This window comes from Coloeus monedula (assembly GCF_965178545.1).
Source record: "Coloeus monedula genome assembly, chromosome: 2".
In the NCBI taxonomy this organism is placed as follows: Eukaryota; Metazoa; Chordata; class Aves; order Passeriformes; family Corvidae; genus Coloeus; species Coloeus monedula.
This window is the reverse complement of record NC_138782.1, coordinates 69,375,735-69,399,398: the sequence shown is the minus strand read 5'-3', so window position 1 is coordinate 69,399,398 and position 23,664 is coordinate 69,375,735. Positions and strand designations below refer to the sequence as shown.

Genomic DNA, 23,664 nt, shown 5'->3' with positions numbered 1-23,664 from the left:
TAACAAGGCTACAAGTATTGTTACTCTCTTAATTTTTCTTGTTCTGTTTTCCAGTAACTCTCTGGTATCATGCAGTATAATGAAGGAGTAGAGAGAATTTAAGATGATTATATTTAGAACAACTCTTTATTCAAAAACAAATCCAGAAAATGCTACTTAACCCTAAATAACTTCTGGCAATGAAAATGACAGTAAGGATGGTGGATTACTACATTCACTCAGGACCACACTACTTTGAAACAGGGTGTTTGCTGTGGAGATGGTATTGGAGCAACAACTTTAAGGCAGAAATACCTGGGGCTTTATCCAACCTGCAACAGAGCCAGGAGGTGACTAGTTCCTCCCTTCCTGAAGTTACTACAAATACCACTGAAGTGAGTACAGGTGTGTAGATTTTATTTAGGGAAAGATGCTGCATTTCAAAACACACAAGGAAAAACATGGCAGAGGATATATCTAAACCAGGCAGAGTAAGTATTTTCTGATGGCAGATGGGACGCAAAGTCACTAATAATTACTGAGGTATTCATCACCTTCCCCTGCTCTAAAGACTCTTTAAGATCTGTGTTTTGCTGTGAGTAGATATCCTAAACGTCCTTGATATTCCTGGAGTCCCTGTAGCTGTCTGCACACATTTGGCTTGCATGTTAGGCTCTCCTTAGTTTTCACTAGAGAGTAAGCTGCCTCTTGTATATTTAAAAGGGATTTTTCTCCAGAAGAGATCCTTTAAAATATAATAGCCTATTTATCTTTTCTTATGTGTCTTTAGGTTCTTTAATTTTCCTGGACACTTTTACTAAATGACAAATATACTTAAGTTTAAAGAAGTAATTTCTTCTGGCTGGTATTCCTTCCCTCTTGTCTACTGCAATGAATTCAAAATGCTGCATCTGTGTCTGGATTTTCAATGTCAAACAAAAGATGATGTTTTTCAAGGCACAGCAGAAGCAGAACTTGAAGGATAAGGCTGCTATGCAAGGAAATATCTGCTTTCTAAACAGGGTGAGGTAAAATAAAAGCAAACTGCATTTCTATTCTCTAATGTATTTAGAGCCTTCTTTGAGTTCAGAGGCATCATAAAGGTACCTGAAGGCATTGCTGTGATGTAAACTAAGGGGTTAACTTGCCTCATGTTGGCTTTCTGGTGGTATCGATGCAAATATGAAGCATCTCATCCCTCAAAGCTACTTTCCACGTAACTAAAGTAAGAGGACATCCACCTGCAGGATTAGTAAGATAAAAAGCTCTAGGTTGTCAACCATCCTGGCAGTGATGGGCTTTTGTGCCCCTTCCTGCAATTTCAGAGTACAGTGATGTTTACAGTGACAGGGGGTAGTGGTGGGCAGGAAGAAACAATCAAACACATTTTAAATTAGTAGTTCTCGGAAAAGGAGGGTGGCTAGGATCAGTTATGCTACAGTAATGGAAAACATCAAGCACAGTGAAAACTGGCTGACAGACTCAAACTATCATAAAGGGGAAAAACAAAGGAAGTGTTACGAATTTAAAATATGTGCCACATTTATAATGCAGAAAGGGAGGCTTTCATGAGCTAAGCTGATAAAACCTTTCTGACTCAGTAACAGTGGATATTGCTGGTGGTCATAACTGCATTTTCTCCAGCTGCTGAAGTACATACAAAATTATCTTGGACTCAAAGCAGCAAAGCAAATTCACAAAGAAAAAAAGGAGAGGCTATAGCATATTTTTTGGTCTATAAAGTTAGAGAAAGACTTAAGAGACTTGTCAGAGAGTTTAGAAGTCATGACTCTAAAACAGCCTCCTTTTCTACTACAAGGCTACTGGGAAACAAACCTAATGAGTTCTTATTGCCAGAGTAATGAGTTGCAAATGGACACAAAACACCTGAAGAACAACTTTTTTTGGACAAAACCCAAATGGTCTGATTGTTCGTTTCCTCTTTTTTCTTGTTTCAGTCTCAGGTTCCCCTTTGTGCAACAGGTGCTGGTAATTAAACCAACAACCTTCAGTGGTTGGGAACTTCCCCAAGGACAGAAAGGGTGATGTGCTCTTTGCGGCAACATCAAGGAGCAAGAGGGAACAGAATTTATGAAATAGTTATGGTAAGGTAGCATGATATGTGCTGTAACAAAAAATACTGTATCAGGTAGAGCTGTATGGCTATAAACACCAGGAGAGAACAGGAAGAAAAATTATTTTAAAGCTACAATTGACTGCATAACTTCTGGAAAGCTGTAAGTGCACCCAACTGCACATTAGGACAGTGGAAGAATCCTGGGCAGAATGGGACGAGCTGCATCTCCCACACACAGGCTGTGTTAGAGCCAGATTGAGAATAACCACAAGAATGTTAAACAAGGAACACGTGGGGAGTGAGAAGAAGGTAAACAAGTGTACCAACTTGAAAGAAACAAACAAACTGAACCAACAGGGTAAAGAATAATAATAAGGAAAACATTTCAATTGTTTATAACAATGTTATCAGTGTGGGCAGTAACAATGAGTCAGGAAAAACACCTCCTGGAGAAGGAACAGTTGGCATTGCTGAAGCCTGATGGGATGACTTCCATAAGCAGCCATTGTAAATATGCCAATTATAATCTGCCTGGGAAGATTCCAGTAGTAAAAAGTGTGCCTATGGGTGGTGTTAGCAAAGAAGAAAGTAAGGGAACAGCTCTCTAAATTAGAGGTTTTAAAACCCCAATTGCTTTGGAATTATTAACTCAGAAGCCCATTGTTTCAGGACCACAGAGCCAACACTTGAGGGAGGGAAATACAGTGCCCTAAATAACTACACTCTACCTAGCTGAATACAGTGCTCACTGTAGGTATGGAACAATCATGAATATTCAGACAAAAAGTTTGAGAGTATAAGTATAGTTAATACTACTATTCTTTTTTGGAAAGCAGATTTTGCTTTAAATTTAATTCCTCAAGGATATCTAATTACAAAACTTGAAACACCCTTTTTTCCACAATGCTCAACAGCATTTGCACAACATTTCTGATACGATCAGTATCTACACAGTGAATACTGAATACATTTACAGATCTTGGTTGCCGTGGAGGGATTTGCATTTATGGGGTAACAGCTCTCTAGTAGGGTCCCTTAGGGATGAGAAATTGTAGGACACCAAGTCTACATGTTTTACCCTTAGAGTAGAGCAGCCTTCTGTAACTACTGGTGTAAGCCCCTTCAAGAAGGTTGTAATCATACACTTCTAGAAGCAAGAGGTGTTGGGTAAAGTGACATACAGGACATTTTTGAAATCCTGGAAAGCAATACCCCTGCACAGAAGAGGTCACTGTGAACAAAATATTGCAGAGAGTTTGGATTTTTTTTTTCATTTTTTTTTAGGTATGCAGAGCCAGAAAAATAATGTTCTTCAGCTTGCTGTACTTCCTGTCAGATCCCAGATAATTTAGCAAGAGCAACATCAGTGTGAGGAGGACACAAGTGAACTCCAGAGGAGTGTAATAAGGACCCATACCTGGAGGATGAAACATGGTAAATCTAAAGGCTCTCTACCTTAACAGTAAGAGTAGATTAACTGCTGAAATAAGGGAAACAATGGATTTGGCAAGCCAATTTTTCGCAGTGCAGACTAGCTGCCCTTTTGGAAGGCTTGTGCCAGACAAACACAAATAGCTCGGTTCAGCATGACTGGTTGAAGCTGAAAGGCCAGCAGGACAAAAAAAATCAGATCTAGAAGAGATTGCTATCATTTAGGGAGTTTTGTCCAAACAACCTATGCTTCTTAAAAGTGACATGGTTTTTAAACGTTTGGTACTATCTAGTCCTTCATCCTGGCCTTTGTTACCTTAATTAAAATCACCTTCTTACAATTACTGAAAATACATTTCATAAAACTTATTTCCATATCCAAGGCTCAAATCCGACACACGTTTGCACTTTCCATTCACATGCAGCAACACTCAACATCTTGGACAGTACACCCAAATGTGACCCCTAATCCTAGAAGTATTTAAGAAGGAGAAATCACAAGGTACTTTTCTATTATACAATATCAGCAGTATTTGATTTTGTCAAAATGATGTTAGTTCATCTATTTAGCAAAAGAATCCCCGGAAATCTGAATTGATATCACTGATTTAAAACAAATATTTACTCTGCAACTGCTGAACAATATCCAGGTATCATTCAATAGCTCACTTAACAAGATTACTAGGATTTAACAACAAGAAGTCCAATAGAACATTACCTCAACAGCTTCCCATCCCCACTGCCTGTACTTTGGATCGTGAGTGAGCCGCCACATGTACATGTAGGTCTCTATGACTTCTGGTCGTAGGATGTAGTATTTTTCATTTTGCCTTGTAGCAATGGCCTCAACACCACCATCAAATCTGAAGGCTTCTGGTCCCAGTTTCATGCCTAGACAATATAAAAGCACTGACTAAAATAAAGGCATTAAAAAAGGTTTCAAATCATGTAACATACCAAATCAAACCCACAAAATTACCAAATCACACTAGCCTTCTATGAGGCACAAAGCCATATACCCAAAACCGCGTAATTTATGAAAGATCCTGCAGCACCTCCTGTTTTTAATATTTTATAAATAATTTGGAGTAGGAGAGAGCTGTTCTTCACCAATGCTTTAAATGGCAGCTACAGTTTGAACGGCAATGCTAGCATTTCCCTTCTGGAAGACTTCATGTAACTAGCAACAAGTGAAATTTTGCTAAAAAGATGAGGATATTTACTTTTCTATATCAAACTGGAAAATACACGCTGGCACCTGAAATGCTGCCAGGGTTATTTCTATAAGACGACAATAAAATCTAAAGAAATTTCCTGCACAGAAATCCACTTTCTTCATGCAATTCTATTGTTTGCAGCATTGTATGAACAGAACCGAGTGTAAAATATTCTTCTGTGCATAAAACACGAACAACAGCTATATTGATGCATAAATGAACAGATTCCAACTCTTACTTGCATTCAGCTATGCAGAAATTGGCATAGTGAAAAAAGCTGGTTAATTACTATTATGTAACTTTCATGTTAATTACTACAGGTGCACAGAAATTATTTACAAAACAGAGCAGCCATTTAAAAAGTTACTCTTAAAGCAAGGCAGCATTTGCTCAGAAAGGATGAACAGCTCTCACCAGGCAACAATTTTCATTCAGCTTTATGCAAAAATACCAGTGACTGCCTTTGCGAAGGCAAGCTGTGCAGCCAAAGTCTGCAATATGGAACTCACGTGTACGATCATAGGATTCATGGCAAGTCCTGGCAATTTCAGCACCCAGCTCGATGTGATGGCCTGTCTTGTCACTGGGTGCTCCGTCTGCTCCCAGAGCAAACATGCCTCCAGCAAAACAAGTGAGGTGTCCCATCTTGTGTTCCAGCAATCCGCCCTTCCACTCGGCAATGTACGTCAGGCCCCCGCTTGACTTTCGGATGAGGTGGGTCTCTATGGCCTGCAAAGGGACGTGATTTCAAACCAAAGGTCCATTTGGTTAAGTGCAAAGGACAAAGCTGTCTTTTATGTTGGTTGTTTTTGCTCTGTCTTGCCTTTGCTCATAAAATGCAATGGATAATATGAGTCAGCATAACTTCAAAGTGAAGCCAAAACAAGGCAGATTAACATACATCAGTAAAGATGACTAATTTTGCTTCAACTTTGAGCAGTTTACAGGGTACATTTTACAAAAATGTTGGAAAGACCTACAAAATACACTTCAAATTTTGAATTATTTTAGTTTTTCCCCTTTCTACATTGAGCAGTTTCAGGTAATTTAACTTTCAATGGTGATTAGCCATCACTTCAGATTCTGTATTTCCCATTTGAATTCTGACTTAAAGGAGATGGTTATTGATATAACTTCACGTAAATTATATGCAGTCATAACTCATATTCAAAACATTTGACTCAGTGCGTGCAGTGAATGATGTTAGGCGTCTGAGTCTAGATGGCATTCCCAAAGTCCAGTGGGTTTCCCCTCCCAGACTGAAATCCTCTACTTATCAATCAAGAGCAAGGTCTCACTGAGATCTCTGTAAAAAAACCCCTAAGCAGAATAAAAATACACAAATCCAGAGAGAACTGGAAGTTGGTGATTCAAACAACAGAGGAGATGCAGAAGAGCACATTAATTAGAAGCCCACAGAGAAAGTAAGGTATTATTCTTTAAAGGGTAATGGAGAGGAGATAAATAACTGTCATACATTCAGTTATCCATCAGTGCTCTGGTCCTTCTGCTAAAATTGTAAGATCCAAAACCAGTACTCAATATGCATTATGCAAGAGAAGAACCATTAAAAAATATCACTAGAGGCAACTATTAATAAAAATGCCAGGATTTTTAAACAAGTTTTATAAAGAGAAAGTAGTGATTGTAGTTACTTCTCCCCACTTAAGCATTTGTAAAGGTTGTTCCTATAAGCATGAAAAAATCCTCTCTAAATTAGAAGCATCAGCAGAATAACTACAATTTTTACATGTGTATTTTTTTTCTGCCAAGAACATTACATTGAAAACTATACTTCGTTTTCCAGTAATATTAGTGCAAAGCACTTAGTAAGGGTGTTTTCTGCCCAGATCCAGAGCCACTATTAGCTCAGAAAACTCCTCCACCCTTTGTTGCCTCCTTGATTGTATGTTTTTAGCACTATGTACGTACTGGAAAACATACTTAAATTTTAGAGCAGAAGTAAATAATGAAAATTCCTGTGCTTTAAACAAATTCTGCTTTAAAAATCCTGCATAATTTAACCTATAAAAAGAGGAATTAGATGTGAAAGGGGAAAGGTGAGAAAAGACACAATAAGTCTGTGGGAAATAGCTTTCAGACCTGTTTGGGCATTCTAACAGCAAGCCACCTAAAACCAAGTTCAGAAAGCAAAAACTTTAATGACATTTCATGTAACCTTTCAGCATGGTATCTCCCATCTCACCAAAACAACAGTTCTGAAAATAGGCAATAACTCTACTGGTCACTTAGCTGTTGGGTCAGAATTTATTTAAAAAATAAACAACTATAAAAATAGATTGATAACTAAATTTACCTATATTGCAGTTTTTTTAGAAAGTAATGGCTGAAAAACAGAATCAAATATTACTGTATCTGACAGACGTAACAGCAATGATGCACTTTTGAACTATCTTAACTAGATCAGAGTTGACTCTTGTAGTATAAAAATGGATTTTGTGATATCAATTAGTATTTGTGAAGTTTTTTTCCCCTCTTTTAGCTCAAGATTAGAGTTCAGGCTAAAAAAAGATGACTTCCAAGAGTTTTAAAATTATTCTAACAAACTGGTGTTAAGAAACTAACAAATTGATGCTGATTGATACCAAGAACGTCACAAAATAAAAATATATTTCCAATTTAAGTATTTGTGTTTAGTAAAGCAAATCATCTCGGTTTTAAAAATGAGGTCTATTAAGAACTAGTACATATGTCTATTAAAAGTTATTTTATTATGTAACCACCTTATTTAAAGCTACTTTTATGAGGTAGTTATTAGATATATTACAGCCTCTCAGATTGCCTTGCCATGCTTTGTACAGTCCTGGGTCCCTGAGTGCTAGATAATACCTATACCAGTGTGTATGTCTTCATTAATGGCATGCTAGGTCACTAAGCATTTGTACCTAGACATGAAACCTGAAGTTTAAGAGCAGGATGGGAAGGAAGGGTTACGTCCCCATAGGGAAATGCTACTTGCTGTCTGCAGTGCTTTGGGTGTAGTTCTGGCAGGGAAATCAAGTGAGTAAAACAAATTATCATAAAAGGAGAATATGTAGTATGGTGACAAAGATCCACCCAAGTGAAAAGCTCTGTCTGGTACAATTGAGTCTGAATTTCGTACTTAAAATCAATTTATTTTTATTTTGATATAATTACATACTCATTTCAAGGGACACATTTATTTGAATTGCAGGTCTACTGCAACTTGCTCCCCAACTACAAATAATTCCTTCCTGCACTGTTTTCAGATCAGGTAGAGGGAGGTAGCACTTCTCCCATGAGGAAAGGCTGACAAAATTGGGATGATTCATCCTGGAGAAGAGAAAGCTTTGGGGTGACCTAGTTGTGGCCTTCCAGTACCCAAAGGGAGACTACAGGAAAGATGGAGAGGGACTTTCTACAAGGGCATGTAGTGACAGAACAAGGGAGAATGGCTTCAAACTAGAAGAGGATAGGTTTAGATGAGATATTAGAAAAAAGTTCCTTCCTGTGAGGATGGTGAGTCACTGGAATTCATAGCCCAGAGAAGTTGTGGATGCCCCATCCCTGGAAGTGTTCAAGGTCAGATTGGATGGGGCTCTGAGCAAGTGAAAGCTTTCCCTGTCCATGGCAGGGGGATGGAATGAGATGATCTTTTAGATCCCTTCCAACCTAAATCATTCTATAAGTCTGTGATATTTATCACTATGGAGATTATTACTTCTTCTTACTGTAATTAATATCCTCAATATAAGCCAATATACAGTGTCTGAAAACAATCAAAAAAGCTAGAAGAATGTGGTCTTTGATTAGTTGAAAATACATCACTGAGGCATAATTGTTTGGAGCTGGTACACTTTTTCTTTTAAATAAATGGAAATTTCATTTCATTTCATTCCAGAATGTATTTCTGCAATTCAAATAGTAATTTATTTCTTTCCATCAGGTAGAGTGGAGAGACAGTGTAACAGAAAAGGCTGGAAAGAGAAAAAGTGGCTACAAATATATGTTACCAAAGGGAGCAATAGAAGATGCTACCTGGGAGTGGGAAAAAAAAAACTGAAACAAAAAAATTTGAGACAACCTGATTTGAGGCTGTAGTGGACAAAAAAGGAGAGGGAAACTAAAGGTAAATAAACATTTTACAGATATTTAAAGAAATAAATTTACTACATGTAAAGCTGGTATGGCACACAATATGTCATGTACCCATAAACTCTCAGAGCCAGAGTAACTTTTTACGGCTGATACAGTTCCTGGCAATTTTTCTTTTTAAGCTTTTACCTAAGGCTCTGCTTACAGATCTCACTGCAGTAAAGCCTTCAGCCAAATTACTTTTTTCTCCATCTTGTGGGAAATTATTCCTTTGATGCAACAACTGTATAAATGCTTGGGCACTCAATTAGAAACGCTAACAGTCCCTTTTACAGTTTGAATTGTTACTCAAGTGCTCCTTGTATTACTAGTGGCATCTTTCTCATGAGTTTGCATGTTAAAATTATGCCCTTGCCTATCTGTCACAGTGCATGAGACATTAGGAATTGTTTCAACTACAGGACTGCAAACTGCACATTGTGCCGGTTTGGACAAATTTGGAGGAAAATATCCCCTGATAGAAAGCAGGTTACAACCACCCCTCCCCCACCAGGTTTGGGAAAAAATGAATTTTCCTCGAAGGAAAGTGAAAGAGATAAAACTATTTATTTAACAAACACACAGAAAAAGGATAATAATGCTAAATAATAGAACCTCTCGCTGTGGAGAGAAAAATCTGGGAAAATTTCAGAGTCCTTCCATAGGTAGCCTCTCTCCTCCTCCTTGGAGCTGGGATGAGGTGGGGCCCCCTCCACCAGGGCCTCCACCACGGTGGAAAAAGTCCCGATGTGTTCTGATGTTGAAACAATCCAAAAAAGAAGAAGGGAAAAAAATGAAGTCCCAGGAAAACAAAAGTTCAACTCTCTGTCTCCCTCCAGAGAAAAGGAAAGCTGAAAGCTGGCTGGAAAGCAAGCAAGCAGGGGCTTCCTCCCGCTCCTGCCGCTGCTGAACGCAGAGACAGTTTTACCTGTGTCCTTGAAACATGGAAACAAACTGCAAACTGCTTTGAAAGTTTTGCTCGGTTTTTTGTCTCTCTCCCCTCTCAGGCTCAGTTTAAAGGCATAGAAAGGCACAAAATTAATTTCTGAGCATAGGGCAGCGATATGGGATACACATCATAAAGTCACCCCAAGACACACATTTGTGTAATCTCTGTTATTGACAGCATAAAGGAGAAACTCTTCAGTTTTCCCAACCTGATCTCCTCCCCCTCTCCCTCTTTGTTAAAGCAGTATGTTTTGTGTTGTCTGCTTCTTAGCCTGTTCCTTAACCTATACATTATACTGCCAGTTCTTACCCTTGCTAAACTAAGCAGAACTGGACCCTCCTAATAAAAAACCATTCTCCTCCATTCAGTTCTTCACTTCTTTAAGCTTTTCACACAGCTTAAATGATGTCTTCGCCACCCCCTCCGTCCGTCCCTGACTTGATTTTGTGATTGCAAAATCCTTCGTTTACCCTTTGAGTTGTTTAAAATGTATTGTTTATAGGGAAACACAGAAGACCCAGAACTGAATCATCTCACTGTTCAAATGAGTTAAAAACTAATCAGTAAGCTTATTTTTACAGGTGTTCTCTTGGTGGATTACACTGACAGGTAACAAAAACACTAACTGAGCTGCCTGCAGAGCACAGGTGGAGGCTTCTCAGGAAAAATGATCTGCTCCTCAAGGCTGCTCAATTCTAAACAAACGTGCCACAGAAGTGTTAACTCTGCTGAAGGAGCTGAGATAACAAATTACAAACCTCAAACTGCAATGTGATCCCACAGTTCTGCTACCTCTAGCTCTTAGGCATTTTACCCCTCCTTTTACAGTATCTTCTTAATTATGATTAATGAATTTCAATGATTACTGCTTTTTTAACAAAACCCAGGTGGTTTCATTTCCCACCTCAAGATGTCACTGTAGCTGGAGATAAAACTGCCCTGCAAGACAGTTCCATATTTCCATACCTTAATAAATTTGAAACTTCAAAAATATGATTCTATTTCTAAATTTCAAGGGTTTATAATGTCAGTTTTGGGGATAATTACAACTCTTCAGGCATCTTCGTAACAAAGCACCATAAATTATCTCAGTTCAAACTTTTAATATATTTTTCTTCCCCTAGGAGTTTTCATAAACAGTATTTTGATGATTTGAAGCAACAGTGAGGATGAAAGAGAATTCTACCATGTAGTATTTCCAAAAATTCAAAGATGTATAATGTCAATTGCTTATTTATTTATTTTCATATTTACAGCTTGCACCAGTACATTTTATTGCTTTGAAACAGCACACAGCAGCAGGTCAGGATTATTGTGGGTTTACATTCTGTGAGTTTCTAAGTAAATTGTCTGTTTTCTTGTGACTTTGTTGCTTCCCTTACATTTTCTCTGTTGAGTTGATCTAACGCAATAGAGGTTCTTTCTCAACCTTTGCAAGTAATCAAATTTATCCTTTACTGAGAATTCCAATGAATTTATTACAAAAAGTTTATTGCTGGAATAGGAAGTTCAAGCCCTTGTTACAAATAATTTAAATACTTCTGCCAAAGAAAAGTGGCATCTTATCCTGAGGTCCTCACTGCTGACTAAACTGAGCTTTAAAAATCAAAACTGAAATCTGAACACAGAAGAACTTTCATTTGTTTAAACACAATATATAAGAAACATTTTGAAAGCACCAAAGCACTTACTGCTTTTGGACTTTAGACATGTTATGTAGACAAGCTTACATGTGCAATGAAATATGAGTGCTTAGAATGGAGGTACCTAAATTTTTAAAATGGAATCATTGGCAAACATTTAACTACTGTGATACCTATTCATCTGATCACTAAAAAGATAAGTTCTATGGGAAAGCTGACAATTTACTTTTGTCTGAAAAACCACTATTTTTTCCCCTCTATAGATCTATTAGTGTCTCTCAAAACACCAGTGCTCTAGCACTAAATGTACTAAATGCTGTGTGTAACCAGAAGGATAAATTTATCTGTATTTTTAAAACAGTATTAATGGTGGCAGCATTAATCAAATCAAGTCACTCTCAAAATGTTACATTGTGCATGTTTTGAATACTCTAGGATAAGTATCTGTTGGTCCTGACAATTTTTTTTTGTTATCGGAAAAGGAAGGAAAAATAGCATGACTAGTAAGGACATGGCTGCTCTGACAAGAGCAAAGCCATGAGCAAAAACCATACAATTTTTCTCTAGACTTTTCTAGTTAAAATCCTCCTTAAAAACTTCTAACAACCTTATAGCTTGCTGCTTCTCCTGACAGTCCATAAATACGCTAAAATCTGAATAAATACTTTCTCTGGTCCAAAACTTAAGACATTGTGTGGTTATTAGTAAATTATTAACAATTAAAAAAATCTGCAGAAGCCTGTCTTTAGCCTTTATGCTTTCTTTATGTAAGCACTTGTAGAGAGTTTTAAAATTCTTGCTAAAGGGGAAATACAGTGAAGAGACTAACAAGGAGCAGCGAGTCCTCTGGACGTTCTCATCTGGTAAGTGTAATGAATCTTGTGTTCCTACATAATGCAGCCATACTATCACTATGTGCAGAACACCAGTGCAGCTGGATGATAAATATTTTAAACATGACAGCTGACAAAATGGCCTCTTTATTAATTTGAGCACATTTAAGTTACATTCAGTTAAGTTGCCTCCTGCCTCCTACACCAAAAAAAACCCCAAAACAAAGAATGCAGTGGGAATGCTGAGTACCAACTGTTTCATTCTAAGCTGGGCTGCTATTGCAGCATCCTGCCTGCCCCTTCATGTATTTTCTTCAATGCCAAGAAGTGCTCAAGTATTGAATGTTCAAATCATTAATCATTTTTAGCTTTACCCAGTATGACAAACCATTATATTTGAGTTGATGCAGTTCTCTCATTGTCCACATCAGTTATGCAGTTTTTAAGATCACTAAGATCACAAAGCAAACCACTTCAAGCAGCTTAATGGAGACTGCAGTCAGCACAAACCAGCCAGCAGACTATCACCTCAGTTAAACAGATCCTCACGAAACTCCAGAGATGAAAAAGGCTTATCATGTTTTCAGTTTGCTAACAACACTTTGTTTTCTTTCTCCTTTCAATGAGAAAGGAGTCTCCATGGATTTGTTTAATTTATCTGAAAGGCTGAAAGCAAGTGCTCTGAAAAATATTCACTACTTAATGCTGACAGTTAAACATACCCCAAATACCCCAGTCAAAATCAAAGCTTCCTGTGGCAGTGTGTAAACTGAGTATATATCAAAGCTAGTCTACAAATTTAGCAATGTGCCAAAAAAAAAAAAAAAATTAAATCCTCAAAAAAGTAATTTTATATATTTTCTGTCTGAATACTCAAAATCCTGAGGCAAAAAATTACTTTTTCCCATTTTGATACCCACAGAATTTTACTGCATTTACCGCATTGCTTAATTGTGCAACTCAGCCTAGCAGCAATTTGTGGAATGCTGTTGAAATCTGGCAGAGTGGCTGTGGCACTGCTTCTCAACACGTGTTCTTCTTTTGGTCACTTCCATTGTTTCTACTTCCATGTGCTATGTTCTGCAGAAATCACTTGATTCTTTGCTAGGATCTTGGGAGCAGCTGTCACCCAGTAAGAAAGAGTAAACAATCTAAATGTCTAAAAGTGAACTAGTTACCCTGACTCCAGGTAAACCTGCAGAGAGCAGCTGCTTTACCTCACTAAATCCAAAGCGCCACCAAAGGCTACACTGAACTGAGCTGCTTGGGAAGTGCTTCCCTCTTCCTGTGAAGTTCTTCTGGGATGAGTTACCATTCCCTTTACAGCCTCTTGATATTCTACTTCTCTAGAAATACACTGAGGAAGGGATGAAGGCAGCATCAGAGAGAGAGAATAAGTACATATAATATGCAGAAAGATTGCAGAAATGGCCGTAAATAAATGTAATGGGAAAAATTGGAAAAGATACCTGACCATCAGACACCAAGTGTGAGACTACCTATTTATAGCAATAGAGGGAAAATTGCCTTTCAGCTTAGAAAATGAGGGCTGACACATTTAAGAGGGGAGGATTTGATGTAGTTGCTTGTGACAGTGCTGTTGCTAGACTAGATATAAGTGAACCCACAAGTCCATTTTTGCTCTAAATTATCATGTTCTCTTCTAAACCTACTCAATTGTGTCTCAGAGATCAGCTTGTTAACTGAGAAGAGTGGGATGATTCCTGTCCTGGATACAGGCAAAGAGTGATAGATTATTCTATTGAAGTTATATCCTCAAAATATAGATAAAACCTGAATACACATTTGTTCTGTTACTAAATGTTGCATGCTATCCACCATTGAAAACAGTTTAAGAAGATCTCTTACTTCATGTACTATGTCAAGCAGGACATGATTTCTATTACTTTTCAAAAGAGAAAAAATAACTTACATTAAAATTATATTCACTCGTCTTTTTGTGTGAATTCTACAGTTTATGAATCCCTCTGATGGCCTTATACATTCATTCTATGCTCTGGTATTCAAAACAAGACTATGTTGGTCCTTTTTCCCATTAGAAATAAACTCTTCAAATGGCTTCTGTCATATATGCATCTTCATGGCAAGCAGAAGCAGTTTTTAAATCTAGTCTGACATCTTAGTTATTGCTTTTAACTTAAGCCATTATATAATCTATAGGTGATACAAAAATTCTAAAGGAAAGCATTCCTTTTTTTAATATGATTTACAGAACAATGTGAAAAATAACCCCTAAGCTCCATCTAAATAGATTTCAGCTTTTCACAGTGAACTATATAACTCACTATATATTTTCATTTGTGGTTTTTGGATAGCAGAAGATATTGAATCAGGCATCAAACCTTCACATCACTCTTTCAGAATTTGCTGGGTATGTGCTGGACTGAATGGCCAGGAATAATCACACTGTTCCCTTTGGCACAGTCTGAAAAAGATTCTGAGAGCACTGGGGAAAATTTCTCTAAGAAAATACAAAGCAGACTCAGAATGCCCAAACTGTGCAGCCTTAGTCATAAAGAAGGACTGCAGCTTGTGCAGACACTTAAATCAGCTTTAATTTAGATAAGTAATGGATCAATAGCAATCAAGCCAGTATCAGGATGGATTTCAAATCAGGATAGTTACTCCAATGAAAAACCTGGCATCTCAGTGAGGCCCAACCATCCTGCAGTTTCTGTGAGGCTGAAACTTTGCTGCTGCTTCCTGAACAAGCTACTTTACAACATCAAGCTGCAATCCCTAATGCTGCATATACACTTCCAGCTTTGGTAGAGATGTACCTCAGTACAGAAAACAGACAACAGGAATGCCATCAATCCGAAAACACTGGAAATAGCATTCAGCCAGCAGCATAAGGAAATCTGTTTTAGTCAGGTCCTCCCAAACACTAACACTCTCATCAGACATGATGACTGGACTGCTTCAGAGCTAGTACTACTAAAAAATACTAAGAAAATAGATACTTTAAAACAGTCATATGCAGCAGAGCTCAGACCCTGTCACTGATATTGTCACATTCAGTAACACTGCTGAACAGGCAATTCTGCTCCTCCAACTGAAACCTGAGCAGGCAGAACTGGTCCTGTAGTGTGGGGGCTGTCACCACTTCTGCTCCCTGCTGGGACCTCAATAAAAACCTGATGTTTTTAAACCAGTGGAAATAGAAGGCTAGAAGCAGCTTTGAGGTGCTTCAAAATGTCTTCCATGGTAAGATGAATTGATAATTTCACACACTTTGTTCTCTCAGTTTGGCTGCCAACCCAATGGCTGAGCTGTTAGAACAGCACTGTTCTTACGTTACAGCCTCAAATGCACTCAAACCTAATTTAAGATCCACCTTTTGCTCTGAAGTTGAAACCACGCTAGCAGTGAAAATGAGGCTGACTGCATCCAAATCTGCACTTACAAAATTAAAGGCAAGATTTCCTTAGCAGAGGATATCTTGGTTGTCAAATTTATAACCACCAGGGATCACACCCTCCCTCAAACCTTCACACTTGACTTTCCTCTCTAATGAAAACAAAGATGGTTGCAATAAGCAACCATGGTTGTATTTTTTAATGCCACCACTTTTTGTCTACGGGAAGTAAAAGGAGACTTATGACTTCCCTAGGGATAGTGTGTTTCCAGATATATGAAAGAATAAGCAGATGTTGCTTAGCATCTCAAAGCCTTGTCTACAGAGGCACTGTCGATACAGTTAATAAGAGATAAAATTCCTGGCTGTAGACAGCTTCCAGTCAAAACAGATGAAAGGATGGGGAAAAAAAGAAGGAATATTATTCTCTTTTTTAATATATATCTATATATATGTGAAAGCAAAGAACTGAGAAAACAGGTCATTTGCCCAGGACTGAAAGGAAAGCCTGTAAATACGAATTTAAACTGAATACCTCCCAAGTCTCAACCTGGTGTCACAAACCCATTATTTCTCCCAAAACAGCACATTAAAGAAATACCATAAATAACAAAACGAAGTGCAGATCAGGAAGATCATAAATAAAATACCATATAGAAATGTAAGTGTGAACAGTTCTGATTTTATAAAACTTTCTCTTGTGTCCAATTTGGCTGTTTCGCAGAAGCTGGCAAATATATGCTCTTGTACCAAAAAGTCATTGTGAAACAACCCCCCATTTTAATTTCTAATTATCTACCATAATACATTGATCCACGTGTGGACCACAGCCAAAACACTTTTCATGGCTGACACACATGAGAGAATTGAAACACAAGAGAGGAATTCCCTCCTGGATATAAAGGCAAAGGACAAGACTAATAAATACCTAGAGAAGACTCAGGAAAAAGAGTTGAACGTCTATCTGAGAGCTACTTGTAGATGCATTTTTTTGTTGCTTATTTTATACTTGTCTCATCCAGAGACAGATGACTATATTGCAGTTAAAAAAATAGTTATACTTCAAAATTCTCCCCTTTCCCATAGTATCTGTATTCTTCTAGCACTTCCATTTGAAGAAGTTTTTTTTAAAACAGAAACTGATTATTTAAAAAACATCCTGTGGTGGCAAATACATAAATCTCTCATATTGTGCTCAGAGCCTGTCTCTTTAGGATTATTACAGATTAGATTATTATAGAAAGGAAGATTTAAATGTCTTATTTACCTGAACAGCATCATAATACATTTTCTTGCCATCTTCATCTGTCTTGTCTGACATCAGCCATGCCTTGAGCAGATATTCATAAAAGCTATCCCCAAGCCCTCCAATGGAGACATGATCTTAACAGGGAAGAAAGAGATTGAACAGCAATTTCATCTTCAGCCAGGACAATAAAATACAATTACAGTTTGAAACAGTGTATTTAATGATCTATTTCTACATCATCTTTAATAAAGATAAGGCTGGAACCTCAGGAAAAACTTTACTGGTATATACAGAGAATTATTTCTTTTATTGCTATATTTTTAATCTAGCTAAAGCACCATAGTTATTTAATATCCACAATGTGCTACAGGAGATCACGGCAAAGAAAAAAGCAATTTATACATGTTAATTCTAATTCATGCAGTCTATTCCATACAAAACCATGTCAAACTAAGTTGTTTTCTTTATTCTAAAAAGGGAAAAAAGTAGGAAGTGCTCTCTGATTTGATAAAGGCTTTCCCTTCTTAATGTGCAGGCATTGGTCTTTTAGTCACTAACTTTTCATTTAAGTCACGTCATTAAAAAATGCTTTTAGCTCCTTACTGCAGAGTTGAATTTCAGGTTATTTAGTGGTATTTCAAAATGCTGAGCAATATGTTTAAAAATAATACTACATTTCTGAACATCTGACTGCTTTCAGAACTCAGCAGTGGTTTGGAAGGAAAAAAAAAAAGGACTTCACCACATCTACAGAGGATTGTTCCTGTGATGCTGCTTTATTCTGCCCTATGTTTAGTATGTGAAACGATCTGGTACTACAGATGCTGTGATTATTCAGTTGCACAATTTAGGACATGACTCTGTAAACACTAACACCACACAAGCCAGTCATTCGACATCATTTGCACCAGTGATAGGAAATTTAGTGGTGCTCTCAGCTGCTTGTACAAGATTGCACCCACTTGCTGTCCAGGAACCTAAAAGATTCTTGGCAAAATTTTTGATGGGTTCTCATGATTTCAGCCTAGATCCCCATAAGACATGAAATACTACAACTATACATACATGTGAAGTGTTTTTCTAAGCTCCATTAAGTTAAGAACAGTAGCTAGAGGTTTGCTTTTGAAACTTCGTGCTGCCTAGTAAAATAAAGTGATTTGGCATTTATTGAGTCTTCAGTGAAAAATTTTCAATGTGCTTTACCAGGACTACTCATTTATAACTGTCAATATTACAGCAAAGGAGGGATCTACTAATTCCACTCAAAAAATCCAGGATGGAGATGTCATTACAGAGATTACACAGGAAGTCCCTGAGTCATATCACAAAATTCTGGCTATGAAAAAAGCAAAAAAAAAAACCTGCATGGGATGATCCAGACTTATAAAGCGAAATGCAGAAGGTTTAGTGGTACTGAGCTCACACTTCCTGACACCTAACTCTGATCTTAGCTTCAAAGTTATGCCCCTGTTGGTGGAATTCAAAAGAACACAGAGAATTTATTTTTATACTCCTTTGTATCTTCTCTCCCTGGAAGGCCTCCTCGCACCTTCCAGACAGGTTGCAAAGACATGCAAATGTAGAAGATACACATATTTGTCTGTTCAAACTATATTAACAGTGTCCTTTTCCTCCACTAGCCTGTGACATGCAAAAAATAATTTAGTTTTCTGAATGTATCCTATCCCTTTGCCTACCAAATATATTCTACTACCAAACCTGGGTTTCAAATGGCTTTCTTTTCCCCTCCATCCTCTTTTGAATGAGATATATTGAAATTCTGGGAAGACCACACCATTTTTTAATTAAATGTTCATGATCCAAAAGGAAAAGAGGTTTCTTAAAACAATGAGAACATTTCCTATGATCAAAGGCTGATCTTTGAACAGCAGCATTTAAATGACCTTTACGGTTTCCTAAATAAATTACCATAGAAACCTCTGACATTTGCAAACTAAATAGCACAAGCAGAGTTTCATCAATAATAAGCCCTGTTATTATATACATTATTGCAGTAGACAAATCCAATTGACGCATGCTGCAGCAAATCACTGTCAGTTTACTGTCAAAATAACAAGGGCTAAATGAATTTACAGGAACAATGGCAGAGATCCAGCACTGGCCTTCACAGCTACAGCACTTCTGGAGAAGAAATGTGCAGAAACCATTCCTCCCTCCCCACTTGATGTTTGAGAGAAAATATTTCTGTCTTGTACCAGTTAAGGGTCTTGGTTGTTTGGTTTTTCCCTTCTGTTGTAATCAGCTGAAAACAGCCTAGAAAAGCAATCCCAAATAACACATCTTTCAAGTCTCACATTCTGACCTTCTCTGTGGGGAAAAAATTAGTTGATCAGTGTTGGTGAATGGAGGCAACTGATATGGAAGAGATGCAACAAGATGGAACTTGTCTCTGCTGCTTCAGCATGCCAGGGATAGACCTGCATCAACATCAGTGCCCATCATTCACAGGCACAGGAAGCTATTTATTTGTCAACACTGCATGCTGTTGGACAGCAAAGCTCGTGTATGCTATAAATTTTTCTGTGCACACCAACAAAAACTGGCATTTCGTGTGAATGAGGAGCGCTTAAGATGCAATTATATTAGAAATATGGAAATAACAGAGGCCGTAAGGCAGAGTAAGTGTTTTGACTGCTTTAAAATATATAAGGCAGAGCCACTAACTGCCTCAGCCACTAGAAAGATCGGCTCTCATGAAGCATCAAAAAGCTGCTTCTGTGGCTAACAGAAGCCAAGAAATGAGTTAACTGGACCTGGCTCACAGGTGCTGAGATTGTCTCTAACCAAACCCAGTGCCTATGGCTGTAGGATCAACATTTCCACTGGAAAATGTAAGGAAGAAAATAATAGAAGGACATGGACTTGCATGAATAGGATGGTGGCAGACTGAACCTAAACAGAAAAGTAGAAAAAGCAGTAAGGTCTCTAGAATCATGATCCTGCACACTGTGCAGGCTTTTGACATGGCGATCAGAGAAAGCAATGAACAATGAGAAAAGGCTCAGTCATCAGGAAGGGGCTAAGGAATTCAAGTAATTCAAGTATTTTATATACTTTTCCTTCTAATTTTGGTATCTTTAGTACTGATTCCAAGGGGATTATTGCCATGACACATTTCTGTTTAGTTTTCTTCCTCAGTTGGTGGTGTTAAACTTCAACAGAAATCACAGCTGGTATTAACTGGAAAGACTTGTCTTAGTACTTTTTTTTTTCCTTCAGTGGAGGCACACAACTCTGAAAATGTGGAATTTGATTCAGACAAGCTGATAATGTTTCCTTACACAGCTAGTTCAGAGAGCACTTTAGATTTTTGAATAAGAGGCTTCTGTAGTCCACAAATTCCTTTCCAAAGTCATACATATTCATACATTTTCCTGCTTCCACAAGCCATACTGAAAGCTCAGAAAAACTGTATTAAAATACAGCAAGTAAGATTATTATTTGTATATTTGTAGTATTTTTTACATTTTATAGAACCTCAGATACAAAGTGAGTTTCTATATGCTATATAAGTTCTTTATAAACATACACACACATATATATATATGTGAAACATGTAACAGTGACTGAAAGAAGTTAACAACTGCAAAGAGCACTTTGATAGACAGGTCATAGTACCAAAGACTTCAGCTACTTACGCTGGCCCCACTGGCCACTGCTGGGATTCAGGTAGTTGGGGTAAAGGCCCTCTGGCTTATCCAGTCGATTTAGAACTTTTCGGATATTCATTACCTAGCGGAAGGTACAAAGCACTGAGCACTGATCCATTTTCCCCACAAAATACAAGAGTGTAAATATGCCTAAAAATAGCCCTCCTGATCTTATTCAACACATACACCCAAACACCTCTGCGCAATCATATCACTATTGAAGAAGCTGGTATCATCATGCAGACAAGTTCCTGAAAACCTCTGGAGTTTCTGTGTCAACTGTCAGCAGTGAAACTACAAAACAGGAGCAAGCTCCAAAGTTCACAACTTGCCATGAAGAGTATCTCCCTTCTCCACAGGATACTGAAATTCACTGAGGCTATTTGCCTTAACTAAGCTCAGCTGCGTCAGCATTATATTCCTTGTATACCTAAATCAGAATTGCTATTAAGCTTAATAACAATAATTTTAAATAATAATTTAAAAATATTAAGTTTATCACCTAGTGCAGGTGTGGAAGCGAACTGTAAAGGAATTTTGCGTTGAAAGGAGAGCATGGCTGGAACTGACTGAGCTTTATACAACCAGCTAGCCCAGCAGCAGGGACCCAGGCAGCCCTGAGCGCTCTGCCGGCACTGCTAAGGAGCTCACTACAAATGAGATGCCTGGGGAAACAACTACAGTCCAGATGTTCAGCAGCTGGAGCCATCCAGCAGCACAATCCACTGCAGAGCACATGAAATGAGTTATACTGAATTTTAGAATTCACAGAAAAAGCAAATGTAGCAACTTGGGAGAATGAGGATCCTGAGTACTGCAGGCCAGGAATTTTAACAAAAGGGTACTGACAGCTTCATTATAAACCCAAGTGCCTAGAGACCCAGTGAAGTAGCTACTGAAAGAGAAGATAAATTAACTTATTCCAAGCTGCAGGAGGATTTCTGTTGTGGTACACAAACTGCCTCTTGCATCTTGACACTACTCATTGCCCAAATGCAGGCTGCAACGAGTCCTAGACCTCAATTAATGAGTTTTTCTATGAATACTTCCAGGCAAAGCTTATTCCAGTGCTTCGTCTTCTTTATCAAGTGTACCAGCCCTGGAATGGTTTGCCTTAGAGGTCTTTGGAATTGCAATCTCTTGGGGGTTTTAAGAACAGCTTACATAAACAGATTTTCAGCAACTTGCAGCTAGAGTATGATGCTAGAGCATGTGTAGGAGAACCATGGGCTAGGATTTTTAAGATACACACTTTCATTGTCTCGTAGTAGAACAGATGTTATGCATTAAATTACCATAAAAGTCAAAAGAAAATTAACTTACGTTGTCAATTTGTTTCTGGCTATTCCTCAAGTGCTGCCACCTCCTCCCTATCCACTCCCCCTCCTCAGTTCAAATTTAAGAGAAACTGTCCTTAAATTTACCCCTAAATACATGAAAATTGATAGGAGTTTGCTTCACAAAATTTATTCCAATGCTGACAATGCTACTCCTACAAAGCCACTCAGTCCTTTCCTAATAATAATTTTAGATGTGACTATTGCTTTTAGACCTACTGCTAAACATTTGGAGTCTCATCAATAATTAGATTAATAAGTTGATAATATCAACTTAATAATAAATAAGTTGATACAATGGGGCAGCTGCAGTAAGAATACAAAATCAAAACAAGTCTAAGTTTTAATTAGGAAATAAAAAGAAGATAAATGCTAAAGTGTATTATGAAGAACGGGACTTGCTGGCTACTAGTACATCAAAAAGCAATGCAAAATTGTTTAGGTGGGAATTGAGGGAAGGAGGAGTTCTTTCCACGGCTCATGTAAATAGAAAGTATCCAGAAGACAATGTTATCAAATTTTGGAAGAGTTAGTATGCATAACAACGGTTTTGTCTAAGCATGTGACTTTTTTTCCTTCCCCAAAGAGAATTTGAAGTATATTTCTGATAGGTCAGTGCAACGGAAGGGCTTTTTAACCTCACTGACAGAATTGATATTATACAGCAGTATGAAGAATAAACTTGTTGAAATCATCATGGTGCTTTGCTTTCTCTAGACATCAGTTATTATCCTGAATATAATGTCAGGTTTTGCTTACATCCCATTAAGTAAAGAACTGAAGAAAGCTCTACAGTCTGATTGTTTCATGTGATACTAATTTAGAACATAAACAGAAATTAAATGTTTTATGGGGCCATATAGAAGAATATACATCAGAATAATTTCGGAGGAGATTTTTGACTTTTTAATACAAAAACATGCCAAGGTGATTACAGAAAATGTGACAAATGCTTACAACTGAGGAAAATCCAAATCTTTCCCCATTCATATTATGAATATGCGATTTTCTTTTACAACATGATTTTGACAGAGCAGTCTAACCTTTTCAGCAAAGACAGGGTTTCCAGACAGGTGGCTCAAATGTACAAACTCCAGATGCAAAGTCCCAAATTCTGCCAAAATGCTGCTTCCGCCAGAGGCCCACGGCCAATTTCGACCGATTCCACTAAAATGGGGCGAAGAGAAAGACAGAAAATAATCATGAGCATCTATAAGGCAATGCTAATGAAATGTAATAGGCAGTAGCTATACCATTATCATGAGAAGATAATTAATCTACAATGTACTTTATATACATGTAGGGAACCATGCTTCAGCAGCCTTCCATGATTTGACCACAGGACCTTGAATTACGTCAGTTCAGCTCTGCTTAGGCTGTAAAGTTGCTTCTTGCAACAACACAGTCTTTTAGCTCACAAATGTCTCCAATTCACTTATCACTGTATCATTTCATTGCAGAATATCATGTTTAAAGACACGAAAAACCACTGACTATGAGAAAACATTCTCATACTTTGCTTGTTTTCCCCTGTACTTAACACAGCACTCTCCAATTCTAACTCTAATTTCTACAGTGCAACTGTTTATTAACTTAAAATAATGCATATCTACAGAAGAGGCTTTGAGTTACAAGTATTGCATGCAGTATATCCTTCCTAATACATGAGAATTTAATAGGGTAGGATAAGTATGTATTGTCTGTCTGGGTACTCTTACCAGGATGAGTAACTTCAGTTTTAATTACGACCTAAAGATACTTCACAGCAAAATTAATCTTAGGA

The 23,664-nt window shown here is 37.7% G+C and overlaps 1 protein-coding gene across 1 annotated transcript in view; it reads right to left on the bottom strand.

Annotated features, from left to right (window-relative positions):
• Positions 1-23,664, bottom strand: part of MAN1A1 (mannosidase alpha class 1A member 1) — a gene marked incomplete at its 5' end in the record, with an annotated part of 138,017 nt that overhangs the window by 2,226 nt on the left and 112,127 nt on the right. The window contains 5 exons of the mRNA XM_082302616.1: positions 4,206-4,378; positions 5,214-5,433; positions 16,892-17,007; positions 20,533-20,626; positions 22,925-23,048. Of these exons, the coding sequence (XP_082158742.1) occupies positions 4,206-4,378; positions 5,214-5,433; positions 16,892-17,007; positions 20,533-20,626; positions 22,925-23,048 (727 nt within the window). The remainder of the gene's footprint in view (positions 1-4,205; positions 4,379-5,213; positions 5,434-16,891; positions 17,008-20,532; positions 20,627-22,924; positions 23,049-23,664) is intronic.